The sequence below is a fragment of the Heliconius melpomene genome, chromosome 2, assembly GCF_056956725.1.
Source record: "Heliconius melpomene rosina isolate 202511_hmr_F chromosome 2, ASM5695672v1, whole genome shotgun sequence".
NCBI lineage: Eukaryota > Metazoa > Arthropoda > Insecta > Lepidoptera > Nymphalidae > Heliconius > Heliconius melpomene.
Window position 1 is genome coordinate 4,228,323 of NC_140390.1, and position 16,509 is coordinate 4,244,831.

General features: G+C 32.9%; 5 protein-coding genes across 6 annotated transcripts; 3 read left to right on the top strand and 2 right to left on the bottom strand.

Moving 5' to 3' along the window:
• Positions 1–151: 151 nt before the first annotated feature.
• On the bottom strand, positions 152–4,108 carry LOC146540453 (uncharacterized). Its single transcript, XM_085206876.1, has 2 exons — positions 3,475–4,108; positions 152–3,401 (listed from the first exon to the last, which is right to left on the bottom strand). Exons 1-2 carry the CDS (start codon positions 3,643–3,645, stop codon positions 2,340–2,342), a joined length of 1,233 nt encoding a protein of 410 aa, XP_085063002.1. The 5' UTR covers positions 3,646–4,108; the 3' UTR covers positions 152–2,339.
• Snap29 (Synaptosomal-associated protein 29kDa) lies at positions 340–1,367 on the top strand. Its single transcript, XM_085206884.1, has one exon. The coding sequence runs from the start codon at positions 340–342 to the stop codon at positions 1,126–1,128; it is 789 nt and encodes a 262-aa protein (XP_085063010.1). The 3' UTR covers positions 1,129–1,367.
• Positions 4,109–4,525: 417 nt separating the features above from the next.
• On the top strand, positions 4,526–9,866 carry eIF3c (eukaryotic translation initiation factor 3 subunit c). Its single transcript, XM_085206848.1, has 7 exons — positions 4,526–4,683; positions 4,812–4,923; positions 5,756–6,173; positions 6,388–6,767; positions 7,152–8,435; positions 8,634–8,927; positions 9,106–9,866. The coding sequence occupies exons 2-7, from the start codon at positions 4,831–4,833 to the stop codon at positions 9,274–9,276; spliced, it is 2,640 nt and encodes an 879-aa protein (XP_085062974.1). The 5' UTR covers positions 4,526–4,683; positions 4,812–4,830; the 3' UTR covers positions 9,277–9,866.
• Positions 9,867–10,383: 517 nt separating this feature from the next.
• On the top strand, positions 10,384–12,583 carry Ubc10 (ubiquitin conjugating enzyme 10). Its single transcript, XM_085206894.1, has 4 exons — positions 10,384–10,524; positions 10,710–10,805; positions 10,891–11,077; positions 11,373–12,583. The coding sequence occupies exons 1-4, from the start codon at positions 10,498–10,500 to the stop codon at positions 11,525–11,527; spliced, it is 465 nt and encodes a 154-aa protein (XP_085063020.1). The 5' UTR covers positions 10,384–10,497; the 3' UTR covers positions 11,528–12,583.
• LOC146540457 (histone deacetylase 8-like) lies at positions 10,608–16,203 on the bottom strand. Of its 2 annotated transcripts, none has more exons than XM_085206858.1 (8): positions 15,988–16,203; positions 15,701–15,890; positions 15,488–15,629; positions 14,537–14,643; positions 14,256–14,448; positions 13,645–13,817; positions 12,991–13,191; positions 10,608–12,728 (listed from the first exon to the last, which is right to left on the bottom strand). In XM_085206858.1, the coding sequence occupies exons 1-8, from the start codon at positions 16,066–16,068 to the stop codon at positions 12,553–12,555; spliced, it is 1,263 nt and encodes a 420-aa protein (XP_085062984.1). In that variant the 5' UTR covers positions 16,069–16,203; the 3' UTR covers positions 10,608–12,552. The 2 variants fall into 2 exon arrangements, with proteins under 2 accessions (XP_085062984.1, XP_085062991.1); XM_085206865.1 differs by having other exon boundaries at positions 15,701–15,912; positions 15,988–16,187.
• Between the last annotated feature and the right edge of the window lie 306 nt (positions 16,204–16,509).

Sequence of the window (16,509 nt, forward strand, 5' to 3'; positions counted from 1 at the left end):
CCAGTGTATAATTATACTAGTTTTATTGTCATTACTCTGTGTTCATACATATATAGATTATACAATATAAAATTCTTCAAGTTCATAATTTTATTCCTAGTTCATTGTTCATTAGCTATAGCCTCCCCCTCTCCCTCTTACTCTTATATTATTTGTTCTGTAGTGTGGACTGTGGTTGTTATTTCATTTTCATTGTTAATAAAAGTTTCTACGTAAAAATTCCAAGTTCTGATTTTTCTTTATAATATATTCTTTGTTGTGTCTTAGTTATTGTAATTTGTGGTTTGTTAGTGACATTGGTACAATTTTTGAAATTAATAGGCGTAATCCTCTTTAACAATGTCGGGTCATAGATACTTTCAGGAAGGCAAAGACTTGTTTGATGACGAAGTGGATGATGATACTTTCGTTAACAGTTATAGATCAAGGATCCCGCCACCACAACCAAAACCATCACCCTACATTGCTGATTTGGAGAGGCAAAAACAAACAATGTTACAAAAACAAAAAGAAATTGAGCAACGTACTGTGGAATCCTCGATACGAAGTATAGGTTTATTAAGAGATTCAGAACAAATTGGCATTGCAACTGCTGAAGAACTTACCCGTCAACGTGAACAGTTACAAAGCACTAGTAGGCGACTAGATGAAATAAATACTAACCTCAATTACAGTCAAAAACATCTAAATGGTATAAAGTCAGTATTTTATGGTTTCAAAAATTACTTATCAGGAAAATCAGATCAAACCCCACCAAAAAGTCAAGCTTCTCCAAGTTCTGGTAGTTCCAAAGCTGGTTCTAGTAGTAGATTAGATGATACTGTAAATACAATGAATTCATCTGGAGCAGATCACTTCTCCAGTCATCCAACAACACGATTAAGAGGTCTAGACCAACAACTTACTACTGAACCTATATCAGATACCCAGCGGATAAATAAAATGCTAGATGCTAATTTAGATGAAATGGTCACACATATTTCAAGACTTAAAGGACTCGGGGTAGCACTTGGTGAAGAAATTGAACAACAGAACCAACTCATTGATGATATTCATGATAAAGTTGATGTTGCAGATATAAAAATTGGCCAGCAAAACAAACAAATGAATAAGCTTTTGGGAAAGTAATATTATATAATGTATATGACCTTATTTTCACAAAAGTTGTAATGTGTATATTTAATATATTTTTATTTTATTTACCACAATCATAATAAGTTTAATCAGATTTAATAAGGAAGTATAGTAGAACTGTAGCCAATTATTTTTTAAAAATCTTATCAATTAATTAATTGAACATGCTTATCAAATTATTGTAAAATATAATTTGTAAAATTATTTTAAGTTATTAAATGATTACAAATGCACTTTCTACTTATTTCTATACTTTTCGTTATTAGTTATTTAATGTGTATATATATTGAATTAATGGTACATTCCAATCAAGTAGTTATTAGATTGGAATGTTGTTTATAATTACATATACATAGATATCTTATAATAAATATTTTCCATGTTGTAAATTATTGTTATTCATTCTAATAATCCTAAGTCACTACACATTTCTTTAACTCTTTGCAAATTCATTATTATTAGGAATTTAAATAAAAAAATATTAATAACAAATTATAGACATATTAGACATGTATTTTAGTTGTAAAAATATATTTTATAATATTCTTCGACTAAACTATGCTAAACTCAAAAAGTGTAAATAAAAAAATTATACTGTGGTTTCCTCTTAAATCCACAACAATATTCTACAAATGTTATCATTATATAACTGAGGAGCTTAATGTGCTACTGAAGTTAATAATCTTTTTTAAAATACTTATTTAAATTTTCTCGATTTTCGAAGTTTATTCTCCAACAAAAGAATGTATTATGACAGTAAGGAAAACAAAGAATTATAGTAAATTTTCTATAAATGATAATATGTAGGGGTTAATGCAAAAGTTGAGACAAAAGCGTTATCTTTTTATTTAGTAAATTAAGAAGTGTAATTGGACCAGACAGCTTACAATTTCGCATAATAATAGAAGATAAACAAAAATAAAATTTAACAGATATTTGAAAAACTACAATGTAATAGTTTGGAAATCCTTTTTTAATACAAATATCCATACCAATGTTTCTCTCTTTCCTTACAACTTACCCAATGTCTCAAAAATTGGTTGTAAAGACAAAACAAATTATCTTAACACTATATTCCCTTTACATACCCTGCTATATGTAATATAGTGGATACATGGAAAATTAAAAAAAACTTTTGTTTAAAATGATATATGATACATAATTTTCTTCTATGATTAGAACCAATTGCAAATAGAATATATCCATTAACAGTCAACTATTGTTACATTATCCATATTTTTTTGTAAGTTATGACTTTTCATATGTTTAAGTAACACCCTTCTGTTAGCAAGTTTCTTATTACAAATTTGACAAAAAACCTCTTTATTCATGTGTGATTCCATATGAACCTTTAAGCCAGAAGAAGTAGCAAATCCCTTAAGGCAGACATCACATTTGTGAGGCCTCTCTACTGTATGTGAATGAGCAATGTGCACTACTAAGGAATGTTTAGTGGCAAAACTTCTATCGCAATCTTTATAGACACAATTAAATGGCCTTGGTTTTTCTTGACCTAAATGAAGTAGCTTATGAGCCCTCAAATAGGTGGCCCTTGTGAATGTCTTAGGACATTCTGAACAAGCAAATTCTTTTAAGCCATTATGACTCTTTATATGCATCATCAAGGTAGATTTCGCAGTAAACCTTTTACCGCATGTTATGCAAACAAATAGTTTGCTATTACTTGAGTGTGCTACACGAAAATGTTCCTTTAATGATTGTCTAGATTTATATGTTTTATGACAAAATCCACATTTAAATGGATTTACTTCAATATGAGACAGCAAATGTTGTCTCAAGCCACTGGCTGTGTGAAAACTTTTCCCACATTTAGGACACAGAAATCGGCGAAATTCGGCATGTTTAGCCATATGGTACCTTAAATTATATATTCTAGTGAAAGATTTGGAGCAAATGTTACAAGAATATTTTTTGTCTCCTTCCTTTCGATGCAGTCTTTCTGTAGAGGTAATTTCTGTAACAGGTGGTAAAGGTGTAATTTCTTTATTTTCATGTACATCAGGTCGAAAATCCATAGCTGTATGATTGAACAGAGGAACATCATATTCATGGTCTTGATATACAACATTAATATCAATGGGATCTACATCAGATCTTTGGGTATTACTAGAAGTTGATTGAACTGTAAATATCTGTGATAGAGTTACATTAGCTTTTAGACAACTAAGCTTAAAATTATACGCAAGTAAAGCTGTAGAGACACATGATGCACACATTCCTTGTGGCCAGTTGTCCTCGTCATTATTCTGAAATGATAAAAAAGTGTGAATTCTAAAATTATAAGAAAAAACAACACACTAAACATAGTATTAAACATACCTCCAAACAATTCAGAAAAACTAATATATCAATAAGTTTAATTTTGTTCATTTCATGTTCAATTAAATCTTGGATATTCATGAACATAGTAGGATCTCTTGAGTCAAATTCTCCTAAGCAAGTTCGGCATAAGTTCTTCGTTAAAGGTACAATTAAACTAGTATATTCCATTTTAAAAATCCTTTGTATTCTTCATTGTAATATAATATCCACCAGCATAAAATGTCTTAATCAAGGAAATATAAGACTACTCTTTAATCTTGGGAATATAACCATTTTTCACCAACAGGCGACAACCAAGTCAAGTTATATCTCTATGTTTCACCAATTTTATGAAAATTTTAGTATTATCGTTCAAAGCTTAATAATTTTACGTTGTCCCTACTAATAATTAGCCTTTAATTTAATACAAGTACTTTAATTTAATGTAAGTAGTAAGTACGCATTTCAAGATGTAATTGTATTGTATAGAAATATATAGAATCATCCTAATCCTAAACGCAGAACCACAGAAACAGAATTGAGAATAATGAGAATAGATAAGCACCACCCAAAGTAGAAACATAGATTCACAGAACACATAGATACCTAAAGGGATACACACTTACACAGGCCCAGATAATGTGTAAATGTGATAATGAGTGAATGTGTCTGTGCACAGGATATTTAAATGATATCTAAATATTGATAAAATATTTTATAAATAAATAAATATAACTTAAATATTGCGAATATTTATAAGTTGCGGTAAGGTACCGTATCTTATAAATATTGTCTATTATCAAATAATATCTGAGATAGTGTATTAGTCATTTATATTTTATTTACTATAGTATGGTATGGTTCTTTAATTATGGCATCCGAGCGTCCCAGTTGAGTACATATCACTTCGCCAATGTCACGTTGTAAACTTACCTATTATAAATTACTAACTTACAGGTCGGCACGCCAAAATAAAAAGAACAGAACAGAACTTAAAGGCAGTGCAGTGGTAGTGTAATAGGACTTCAGTAATATTGTTCGATATTTAATCTGTATACCGAGCCAACAGATAACTTAAAATTGTAGTCTGTGGTAACTGGTAAAAGGATTAGAAATTCTTCCTAGTTCCTTCCCTTTTTGACGTGTAAATTGCATAGCATTGCGTCGTGGTACGCTTTAATTATTTAATATTGCAATTTAATTTAGTGTTTCTGAACAAATAACTGGGTATGTTATAAATATGTAAAAAAATATTTGTCCTTAATAAAATTAGCAAATGTTAAAGTTATTAGTTAACGAAATGATAACACTCTAACCTTAAAATTAATGTTTTTTGGTTGAAAAATTTATTTCAGATAATTAACATATATAACTATGAGTCGGTTTTTTGCAACTGGTACGGACTCTGAATCCGAAAGTTCATCTGAAGAGGAGCAAGTAGTACGGGCACCAGCGCCTGTCTATACAGTATGTTCATAATGTGTAAAATTAAAATTTTAAAAGAATTATACAAATACATAATAAGTTACCTTTTGAAAAAAATAATCCGTTTATACTTAGTTCTAATATCACTATTAGTTGTTAACACACTTAAAAAAATCGGTGCTCTCATTAACAAAGTCTATCTAAAACAATATGAAGAAACTTGATGCAATATTCATTGTTATCATTGCAATATTTCTTTTTATGTGCTTATAATTAAATAATGTCATGGCTTTGTTTTTTCACTATACTAAAAATGATCTTTATAATCATCAATCATATTAATATTATTATTTAATGCTTATAAGATATGTTGTTTTGTCTATTCTTTATTGCTTAAAATAATTTATACTTATTTTAGTCTATAGTTATTACCATCTGGTCTTATGCAATGCATACATATTTTAAAAAAAATTCTACTAAAATCTCATGAATTCATAAAAATCTCATAAATGCATCTTCTATGCCTTTTTATGACTAGAATTTGTACTGACAGATTAATGGAAAGTGGCTGAGATTGTCTTTATTCTGAAAGCTGCCAGCTTTTCAGCCATTTTGTTGGTTGAAAAATCATTATCTTACCATTGTATGAACTAACTCTTTACCTACTCCTGCAGCATCTAATATCCTGGAAATTTTAATATTAAAATCACATCCATCTCATCCCATCAGTTTGGCTTTCGTGAAGCTCACGGAACTGTTGAACAAATCCACCGCATAGTTGATAAGATATACAATGCATAAAAACAGAAAATATTGTTCTGCAGCATTTCTAGATCTATTGCAGTTTCATTTTTATTTTTAATTCTATTTACAGTTTAGTGATGATGAAGAAGAAACTAAACGTGTTGTGCGTTCTATGAAAGAGAAGCGATATGAAGAGTTAGAAGCAATAATACATTCTCTTCGTAACCACCGTAAGATCAAAGATTTCTCATCAGCATTGGCTTCGTTTGAAGAACTCCAGCGAGCGTATACTAGAGCCGCTCCTGTTGTTCAGAAGGAGGAAAATGGAATTGCCCCAAGGTTCTTTATCAGAGCCTTAACTGAATTAGATGATTGGGTATCTGGTGCTTGGAATGATCGTGATAGTCGGAAAGCTCTGTCAAAGGGTAATAGTAAAGCACTAACATCTTTAAGGCAAAAATTAAGGAAATATACAAAAGATTTTGATGCTGAAGTTTCCAAATTTCGAGAAAATCCTGATTTGCCTGATGAAGATGATGAACGCAAGGGTAAGGATGCTATTCAAATAAAATTTAACAAAGTAATTTAAGAATCATTGATTTAGATTGACCCATCTATAAAATTATTTCACAAGACAAATGAATAAAATTCATATTCATTTTGACTAGCATATTCTTAGTTTTCCATTTACACTAAATAAACAAACTAAACTAAACATATTGTTTTATATTAACATATAATATAAGCATAGTTTTATCGTAGATACCTCGTCCTCCGACGAATCTGACGACGAGGATAAAGTGAAGGAGAAACCTAGAATCGCTCATTCACCTGAACCGCCACGCAGGCCCATACAGCAAGATGACGAATCATCAGATTCTATGGATTGGGGCTCTAGTTCTTCGGACTCAAGTTCCAGCTCCGATGACGAAAACCGTGGTGCTGCAACACTAAGGGAGAAGTTCTTAAAACGTACCACTGAAAGAGATGAAGAAGAAGAAAGAGACAGACGTCGTGTTAGGCGCGATAGACGCGAACGAGGCGGCAAAATTAGTAAGAAAGATCAAGCGGACGATGGTGGCGAATGGGAAACAGTACGTAAAGGAGCTGCCACGTCGGATAAACCTAAGATGTTTGCTAAGGTATTGTTTCTTTTTATTTTCATAGTATTCATGAGGGGTGGTCCTTAAATTATGTTTCACGTTAAAGGGAGTGCTGGGAATCGAAAAAAAGTGGCAAACTAAATTTCGTAAGGTCATGTTTTAAAAATATAATAGAAGTATAAAAACAGTTTTGGAACTGCTATTTCTTCAATTTAATAGATTGAAGGTGTAAAATTGTCACCAACCGTCTGTGACGGCGGAGGGGTCAAAAATTTATGTAATATGTACAATTTAATTTTGTTAATCTCAACTCATTTATCCAAAAGAAAACTATTTTATATGATTGAGTACACAAAAGTATTTGTGGAGTTCTGGTGAATTACTACTAATATATATATAAAACATTTCTCATGTTATTTTTAGGATAGTGACATTGATGCAGCGTCAGTTGTTAAAAAACTGGGTGAGATAAGTGCTGCGCGTGGCCGCAAGAGAACTGACCGCCGCGCTCAGCTAGAACTGCTTCATGAACTGCGAACTGTCGCCCAGCAACATAATCTGGGGGATGCCTTACAGTTAAAGCTTCGAGCTGCTACCGTCGCTGCCCTCTTCGATTACAACCCCAAGGTGTCTGATGCAATGAAACCAGAATACTGGTCGAGACTCGTAGAGAATGTGGACCATATGGTGACATTGCTGCTTGCCCACGAAGACATGCTTCTTAGCGAAACTTTTACTGAAGAGCATGAGGAACTCGTAACTGCGCCGTTTAAGGTTCGAGGTTGTCTGCTCACCGCTCTTGAACGCTTGGACGATGAGTTCACTAAACTACTGAAGGAATGCGATCCACATTCCAATGAGTATGTAGAGAGGCTGAAGGATGAAGTACGCGTGTCGGCTTTGATCGACCGTGTGTGCCTGGTTGTTGAACGGGACGGGTCACCCCAGGAAATTTGTCGCGCTTACCTCCGCAAAATTGATCATCTTTACTATAAATTTGACCCGCGCGCAGTCAAGAAAGACCTTCCTGCAGGTGAAGACACAACTATTAAGAAAATGGAGCGTCTCTGCAAATATATTTACGCTAATGACGACAGTGATCGTCTGAGAACACGCGCCATACTGTCTCATATATATCACCACGCCTTACATGACAATTGGTTCCAAGCCAGAGATCTGTTGCTGATGTCTCACTTGCAAGAAAACGTTCAGCATTCGGATCCCAGTACTCAGATTCTGTACAACCGTACAATGGCAAATTTGGGACTGTGTGCGTTCCGCCGAGGCAATGTGAAGGAAGCCCACGGATGCTTGGCTGAGCTGATGATGACGGGTAAGCCCAAGGAGCTGCTCGCCCAAGGTCTTCTACCGCAACGGCAACACGAAAGGTCTAAAGAGCAAGAAAAGATTGAAAAGCAACGTCAAATGCCATTCCATATGCATATAAACTTGGAGTTATTGGAGTGTGTCTACTTGGTTTCCGCAATGTTGATTGAGATCCCATATATGGCCGCCCACGAGTTCGACGCCCGTCGTCGTATGATCAGTAAGACGTTTTACCAGAACTTGCGCGCGAGTGAGAGGCAGGCGCTGGTGGGCCCCCCGGAGTCCATGCGGGAGCACGCAGTGGCCGCCGCGAGGGCCATGCGGCGCGGGGACTGGCGTGCATGCCTCAATTTTATTGTGAATGAAAAAATGAATGCCAAGGTAAATAAGAGTAACTGTAATATTATTATCATTATGACATATGTTTGATATAACATAACCATTTTACGCGACTGTTGGCACAAAGGAGAGTGGCATTGTAGAGACTAAAACAGATTGACCGATTTCCACAATTATTACGTCCTTCAATCAGTTTTAACCTAGCTAGTGTCACATATGATAATAATTTTCCTTTTACAGGTTTGGGACCTAATGGTTGGTGCTGATAATGTGCGCGCAATGCTGGGACGTCTTATCAGAGAGGAGTCTCTCCGCACATATCTCTTTACTTACGCCCACGTATACGCGTCTCTCTCACTTCGTTCTTTGGCGGACATGTTTGAAATGCCACGACAACGTGTACATTCCCTCGTGTCTAAGATGATTATAAATGAAGAACTTTTGGCTTCTTTGGACGATCCGAGCGAGTGCGCCATCTTACACCGCTCTGAACCTACAAGGATGCAAGCGCTGGCGCTGCAACTTGCAGATAAGGTAAAGTCTTGCAACAATTTTTTGAGGCCCTAAATTCCCAAAACCCTAAAGTCCCAAAATATGCACATTTTTCTGAACCTGATGACACTATAATATTTTAATAGCATGAATTTGGATATCATGAACCAGGATAATGCTGTAATAAATTTTCGATTATATAATAAATTTTCATCCGTAGGTGGGTAATTTAGTGGATTCGAACGAGCGTATATTCGAGAAGCAAGGCTCGTTCTTCCAGCGGGGCGGAGCGCCGCGGGGGGAAGGGCGGCAGCGCGGCGACCGACCGCGCGAGGGCTGGGGCCGTCGCCAGCGCAACCGGCGCCGCGACGACGAGAGGCACGAGGACTAAGAGGACTGAAGCACCCCACGCCTTGCATCACCAACGGCCAATGGACTGTACGTGGGAAAACTCAAATTCAGCCAATTTATCCAAAATCAAGAAAACGATACTTGAGTGAAACATGTTGCTGTAATATAGAAAAGAAGAAGAAAATTCAACACACATCTGAAGGTTTTTGTAATGAAACAAATAACAATAACATCTTTATGAACGCATCAACAGATAATAAGACGAATTTTTTTCCTATTACATTATATACAGTTGTTACTGACAATTTATATGAGAATTCAATATACAACTTATTTATATTATATGTAAAACAACTGTCGGCCGTATATGATTGTAAGGGTGCTCTTTCTCTTACTAATAAATACTTTTACACTGCTTAGAAGCGCTCTTCCGATCTATAGGTAAAAATGGCGCTGTTAACATTTTTCGTAAATTATTTCCGATGAAATAACATCTGAGACCCATTTGTAATAAGGAAATATGAGAAATGTTTCTCTGCGTTTGATTATTTGTAGAGCGGAAGAGCGCTTACAATAAATTTTTTCACACAACTTTTTGTCAAATATTATACATTGGTGTAATCAAAAGTACATTGCGAATTTTGTTTTATTTTTTGATCTATTCCTAAGGTTGATTGCCTAATAGCCCAAGATCCTAGAGCCGCCAGACCTTAATCATTTTAGCAAAGTTAAACTTTTTTGATATTTAATTTTTATGATAAGACAACGTGGCATTGAGATTTGAGCTTCACCACTAAAGCTAGAGTGGATAACGTAAACATCAATACAAATCTGTAATTATTTAACAACATTTGATAAAGATAAAATATTCCCTTTTTTATATAATTTATACAATGCTAAAATTAATTTCATTAAAATATAGGTATATATCTAATATCTGCTGTAGGGTTAGTACCTAATTATTATTAAATAAAAATATTCCATTTTTATTATAAATAAAAAAAATGTAATTGTCGAAACAAAATGTTTTTACAATAATTTAATATTATGATATAAATCTGCGTTTATCGGAACGGTAGAAGATGGCGCCTATCAAATTTGCGGCGGGGACAGAGGTGAACATATCTCTGACATTTTACTGAGTCATATTTTTGGTATTTCGAATTATGTTATTTGTGTGGATATCTATTTAAAATTGTGAATACATAAGATTTTAATAAATCTATAACAAAAACCTTGCATTTTTTTTATTAAATACATAATGGCGGCGACACGAAGACTTCAAAAGGTATGGTGATGAAATGTTCTTAAATAAGTATATCAATACGATTGCTTTAGTAGAAGATAATTAAATTATACAAAAAACAGGTCATAAGACAATTTTTTTATTACTTTACCGTTTACTATTTTACTGTAACATCAGTATTTCAGAATACTAGATATAGATAATGGCATGATACGTTTTATTTGCAGGAACTAAACGATATAAGACAATCTGGTCTAAAGTCTTTTAGAGACATCCAAGTTGACGAGTCCAATATCTTGACCTGGCAAGGCTTAATCGTCCCGGTTAGTATGAAAATTGATTACTCTTATTGTGAATTTATGTATTATATTGCAAGTTTATAGAGCTCATATTCACTTATTATTTTAGGACAATCCTCCATACAATAAAGGTGCTTTCCGCATTGAGATTAACTTTCCTGCAGAGTACCCATTTAAACCTCCAAAAATAAGTTTCAAAACAAAAATTTACCATCCAAATATTGATGAGAAGGGACAAGTTTGCCTTCCTATTATTAGTGCTGAGAATTGGAAGCCTGCTACAAAGACTGATCAAGGTATGCATAATATTCCATTACAATTTAGAAATAGTGCAAGGATTTTTTTTCATTTCCTGCTGTATCCACATATAGTTGATAAGGTAGAGGAAACCTGGTATTAAGACACTCTGTTTACCATGCATGCATGTCCAGGCATTCCATGTTGAATGGCAGGAGTTAGCACCATGCTGTATCAAAGAAGCAAAAATTATTTATCGCACTGAGTAAGAATTAAACCTACAACCATGACATTTACAGTCAGATGCTGGTCTCATTGTATAAATTCATTATGTAAATATTTTTTTAATTGCAGTGATACAAGCTCTAGTTGCTCTTGTAAATGATCCTGAACCAGAACATCCGTTGAGGGCTGAACTTGCCGAAGAATTTTTGAAAGATAGGAAAAAGTTTACTAAAAATGCAGAAGATTTTACTAAAAAGTATAGTGAAAAACGGCCTACAGATTAATACATTAGAATTAACAGCAACTTTCAATGACTAACTCATTAGTATTACTGCTGTATTTGAAGCTATTAAACACGAATTAACTTAATTTAAACATAATTTGTCAGAAATGACATGATGTGCTGTATAAACATTTCATTGTTTTGCATTTATTATAGCCCCATACTTTTCGCTGCAACATACAGCATGTAATACAAGTAAAAAATTTGTTATGTCAATATTGCTGTCGATTCTAAGAATGCTATGGAATATGGATAAATTGTTCTTATAAAAAATCCACAAGCTTGCAAAATTAAAGCACCAATACTGTGAACAAAGGGTTTTAGTTTAAATAAATTATCTAATGATAAGTTTAATAGATTTATTAAGCTGTTCTACTTTTCTTTCATACTGTCCAGAGAGTATTAGGTTCTTATTTTTTTTACTTAATTATATTTATTGATTACATGTATGTATAATGAATAAATAATATTATTTCTAACTACATCTATGTTTATAAGAACAAATTAATGATTTTAAGTGTGACACCTACCTACCCGCTTACATTATTATTTTTTAATCAGTGTCTAAATATATTTAATGTGTAATGCAATTACAATAATCATTTGCCTAACATATAAAATAAAAAGATGCAATATCAATTCATTTTATTATGAAATATTTTTGAATTTATGTTTATAAAGTTTTAATATATTTTTTCAATTATTTAAATTGTTTCAACAAAAACAGTTTCAAAGATCAGTTTTTACAAGAGTAGGTACATGTCAAGAATTTGTGACATGTGAAAATGAATTATCTAAACATTTTTCAAGCTGCTGTTATTTATTGAAGTATTGTTAAAGGTAGGTATAATTCCCATAGATTTATGTATTTTTTTTCCTGCAAACAACTTAAATTTATGATAATTTGCTATGTTCTATAAGAAAATGTGACATACATGTTATATATTTTATCATTTTATAATCGGTTTTAGATTACAAACAATTTTTGTGAACATAAAAACATAAGATAAATGAAACATAAAATGTTTAATCAATAAATTCATAAGGATCCTTGAAATTGCTATTTTGTTCAACATTCAAACATAATTTATTTTTTATCAATGAATGAATTTTTGTATCATCAATTTCTATTCTTCGTTTTTTGCTAGATGGTCCTGCATGTTCTTCTATTTCGGTTGGTGCTAAAAATTTCCTTAAGTTACCTGAAATATGTTTATTAACATCACATTTAAATTATTATTATTGTAGAGGCCACTGTGGCGCAGTGCCACAATTGGCTGTTAAAGCGATGATTGTTGGTTCTATTCCCACTCCGGGAAATGTTATCAAATTCAAAATTCATTCAACGAGCGGCGTTAAGTACTGTTATTCAATACGAAAGTACTATACAGAGTATTTTAACACTAAATGCCTTCCTTGTTATCTGTGGAATACAGTGTGAAGCTAAAAAAAATATACATTTACCTCTCACTATATTTAAGCAGTTCTCTATATATTGCCTACTATTCAAGTCTTTAGCTAATAAAGGATGCACCATTAAAGTATAATCTGGTCCATATTTAGGCCAAGCATTGTGCTCAGGAATATTATTATCTAATTCAATACCAACAGCTAAAGCTGTGAGTGATGTCCAAAGCTTAGCTGTGTTTGGATAATTGTATCCTCCTAAAATGTTATTTTAAAGTTAATGATAATTAAAAGGACAGTCATGGCGCAGGGGCTCAAGTGTTATGACTGTAAACTCACCTAATTGTGGGTTTGATTTCCACTTATGGAAATGACATATTTATTTACATTTTTATTTTAATTTCCTCACTCTCTTGTCGAGACAAAGCGTGGCGTTGAGTCAACTCAACACGCAATGCCTTCAGAATAAGAGTGGGGAAAAAGTGACTTAACACTAGGTTCCCTCTGCCTATCCTGCTGCGTGTGGGATACAAAGTGAAGCATTCCCCTAAGTGGGAATCGAACTCATAAGCGTCCTGTTTATAATCTCATGCTTGTGCCCCTGCGCCTCAGTCTGAAGAAAAAAATTGTATATTTTTACATATATGTAATTTTACTACAATCCTAAATTGATTTTGGGTTAAATTATAAATGATTCATCTTAAATATTACCTCCGCCTAAAAGTAGAGTAGGCTTTATTTTATTTAGTATACTGATAATACAAGCCCTATATCCATCTATTGTTAAACCACCACCACCGTGTGGGTCTCTTGCTAGTGCATCTGCTCCACACTGCACAACTATAGCATCAGGCATGAAGTAGGAATAAACCATTGTGAAAACACTAAAAAAAAATATTTAAAGAAAGTTTATTTTTAATTAATAAAAATAACTTTTAAGTTTAAGAGGTCATCTGCCGCTATGGCACAGTGTGTTCAGCTCTGGTTTGAATGGGTTATTTAATATTTTTATTTCCTCGCTCTATAAGAGAATGCAGCGTTAAATTATTTCACTATCAAACACCACATAATGCATATAGTAGACAGAGGGAACCTGGTGTTAAGACAATCTGTTCCCTACTTTCTGCTGAATTTTTAATACATTATATATTGAGTGGCACAACTAATCCCATGATTTATCTTCTTACCAAAGTAATAAAATAAATATATATTATTTTGTGAGTAGAAATCGAACCTGATACTATCGCGCTTACATTCCGTCGAACGCTGTGCCGCGCGACGACGGCCTCAAATAAACTTTTTAAACTAATACTAAAACTCACTTTTCGAAGGTATATTTGTAAGTCTTATCAGAGTAACTGGCATGTAGTGGTATGTTGCAAGCAAAGCCTCTTCCGTTTAATGTACCTATATCTTCTAAACTTCCAGTGCCAGGATAAAAACCTGACTCAAACTTATGGAATGAAAGGGTAAAAACTGATTTGCTCAAGTTGTACGCATCTTGGACTCCATTACCTAAGTTTTTATGTAATTATGAAAAACAAACGAAAAATAAAAAAAATATTAAGCAGTCAATTGTGTAATAAAAGTGAATAATATTTACCGTGATGTACATCCAAATCTATATAAAGTACTTTTGGGAATTTTAATCTCAATTTTTCTATTGCAATAACAATATCATTTACATAACAAAATCCTTCTGCTCCAAATCTAAAATATGTATAAAAATTGTGACCTAATCAAGAATTAAAAATGGAAGAAACTTGGTTAACAAAGCTAAAGCCTGGTTTCCACAGCAAGCAGAGCAAGCCCTTTAAGGGTTATGTTGAACTCACAAAAGTAATATGCATACTTGTATTTCCATCAAAAATAGAGTCAGCAAAAATGAAATGTACTTGCTCAGCTCAAGGGACCAGAGCAAAGTAACAAAATACACTTTATTGGTGGATATGTAACTTATTTTATATTAAACCTCTTTTTGGTTGAAACAGGGCTTGATAAGTGTTGTTCTTAAGTATTGGAATAAAGAAATGTCAAGACAATTAGAATGTATGAAGAAAAAGGTTACAACATGAACCAGTCCTTATATTAGTATTGATTTAGAGGGTATTGTGGTGCAGGACACTGATTGTAAGCGTAATGGTTGTATGGCCAGTCTTTACTCAGTGGAAATGACTCTATTTAAATTATTTTTCTATTGATATTCTGGAGAGACACAGACTTGCAACATTTCACATTCAGTAGGTAATTGAAAAATGAAGTGTCTTGTCAAGTGGCATAACTCAATACCTTGCTTCATCTTAATAGCAGAGTAATGAAATTAAAATATTTAATTTCCCAGATGAGAATCAAACCCCCAACTTATTGCATTATCAGTCTTATGCCCCTGCGCCATGACTGGCTTATTATTAAATCAGCTTCACCAAAATCTCGCACATAGCACTGGAGACAGAGAGAACCTAGTGTTAAGATACTCCATTCCCCGCACAGATTATTCTGACTGAATTTATTAGCAGAAAATATAAACAAAAGATTGCATCAATATTTTTTTAACCTATTTGCATGATGCCATCCTCCACACCAATTAATAACAACATCAGCAACATCCAACAATATGCTTTTAGCTGCAGTTAAAGAACTACCAGCTACAGATGAAACAACATTGTACAAATCTGATATTGGAGGACAGTCATATCCTAAAAATATAAAAATTATATTATAATATAGTTTATACTTTTAAATTATGATTTATGCAGAATTTACTAACCAATACCATATTCTTCATCTTCAGCATTAGGCATGAAGTCTTCACTTACATGATTAAAAGTTTTAAGGTGATCTAAATAGATATCTGAATGAAATGTTTTTAGATCTGAATATGTGGCTGAGCATGATCGTATCACCTTCATATGATTTAGGAGTCCATATGATGATATCAGTTCATGTACCATTGATGCCTGAAAATAAATACTTAATATACTGCTTACCGGTATAAATTGCGAAGTAATATGAAATCTTATTAAAATAACATAAATAAAATACTGATACGCTTACTCTATCTTTAACAGCTGGTAAACAATCACAATATTCTATTAGATTTTGCTCCCATATATACGCTACTCTTCTTTTATTCATTGTTTATCTGCTTCAATAACAATTTTTTCATTTATAAAGAACATTATAAATAATGACTATTATTGTTGTAATATTAATAGAACTTTTAAGTTTGACATCGCTGGCGGGAAACTATACATTCTATAACATAAACAACATATATTCTATAGAGTCATAAATATCTCTGTGATACTAAATTTGATTTACAAGATACTAGTAAACTAGGGTGAATAGAAACCGGAGGTTGAATAGAAACTAAACCAGGCAAGTTTTTTATACTATTATATCCATTGATATTAATGAATAAATCATTTTTTTACTCCTTTTTATTTTAAAAATAATATTGAAGCCAGCCGTGGCGCAAGGGCACTGGTTATGGGTTCGATCCCCATTCGAGGAATTGAATTGAAGGTCCCCACTTTCAAGTTAGAGTATGCATATAGTCTTAATTATATATTAGAC

Coding starts and splice junctions, on each gene's coding strand:
- Snap29 (XM_085206884.1), top strand. CDS start 340: ATGTCGGGTCATAGATACTTTCAGGAAGGCAAAGACTTGTTTGATGAC.
- LOC146540453 (XM_085206876.1), bottom strand. CDS start 3,645: ATGGAATATACTAGTTTAATTGTACCTTTAACGAAGAACTTATGCCGA. Junction 3,402..3,474: donor TTTTTCTGAATTGTTTGGAG/GTATGTTTAATA, acceptor TTATCATTTCAG/AATAATGACGAGGACAACTG.
- Ubc10 (XM_085206894.1), top strand. CDS start 10,498: ATGGCGGCGACACGAAGACTTCAAAAG. Junction 10,525..10,709: donor CGACACGAAGACTTCAAAAG/GTATGGTGATGA, acceptor TTTTATTTGCAG/GAACTAAACGATATAAGACA. Junction 10,806..10,890: donor GGCAAGGCTTAATCGTCCCG/GTTAGTATGAAA, acceptor TTATTATTTTAG/GACAATCCTCCATACAATAA.
- eIF3c (XM_085206848.1), top strand. CDS start 4,831: ATGAGTCGGTTTTTTGCAACTGGTACGGACTCTGAATCCGAAAGTTCA. Junction 4,924..5,755: donor CACCAGCGCCTGTCTATACA/GTATGTTCATAA, acceptor TTCTATTTACAG/TTTAGTGATGATGAAGAAGA. Junction 6,174..6,387: donor TGAAGATGATGAACGCAAGG/GTAAGGATGCTA, acceptor GTTTTATCGTAG/ATACCTCGTCCTCCGACGAA.
- LOC146540457 (XM_085206858.1), bottom strand. CDS start 16,068: ATGAATAAAAGAAGAGTAGCGTATATATGGGAGCAAAATCTAATAGAA. Junction 14,644..15,487: donor GGATGGCATCATGCAAATAG/GTTAAAAAAATA, acceptor TACATATTTTAG/ATTTGGAGCAGAAGGATTTT. Junction 14,449..14,536: donor AGATTTGGATGTACATCACG/GTAAATATTATT, acceptor ATAAAAACTTAG/GTAATGGAGTCCAAGATGCG.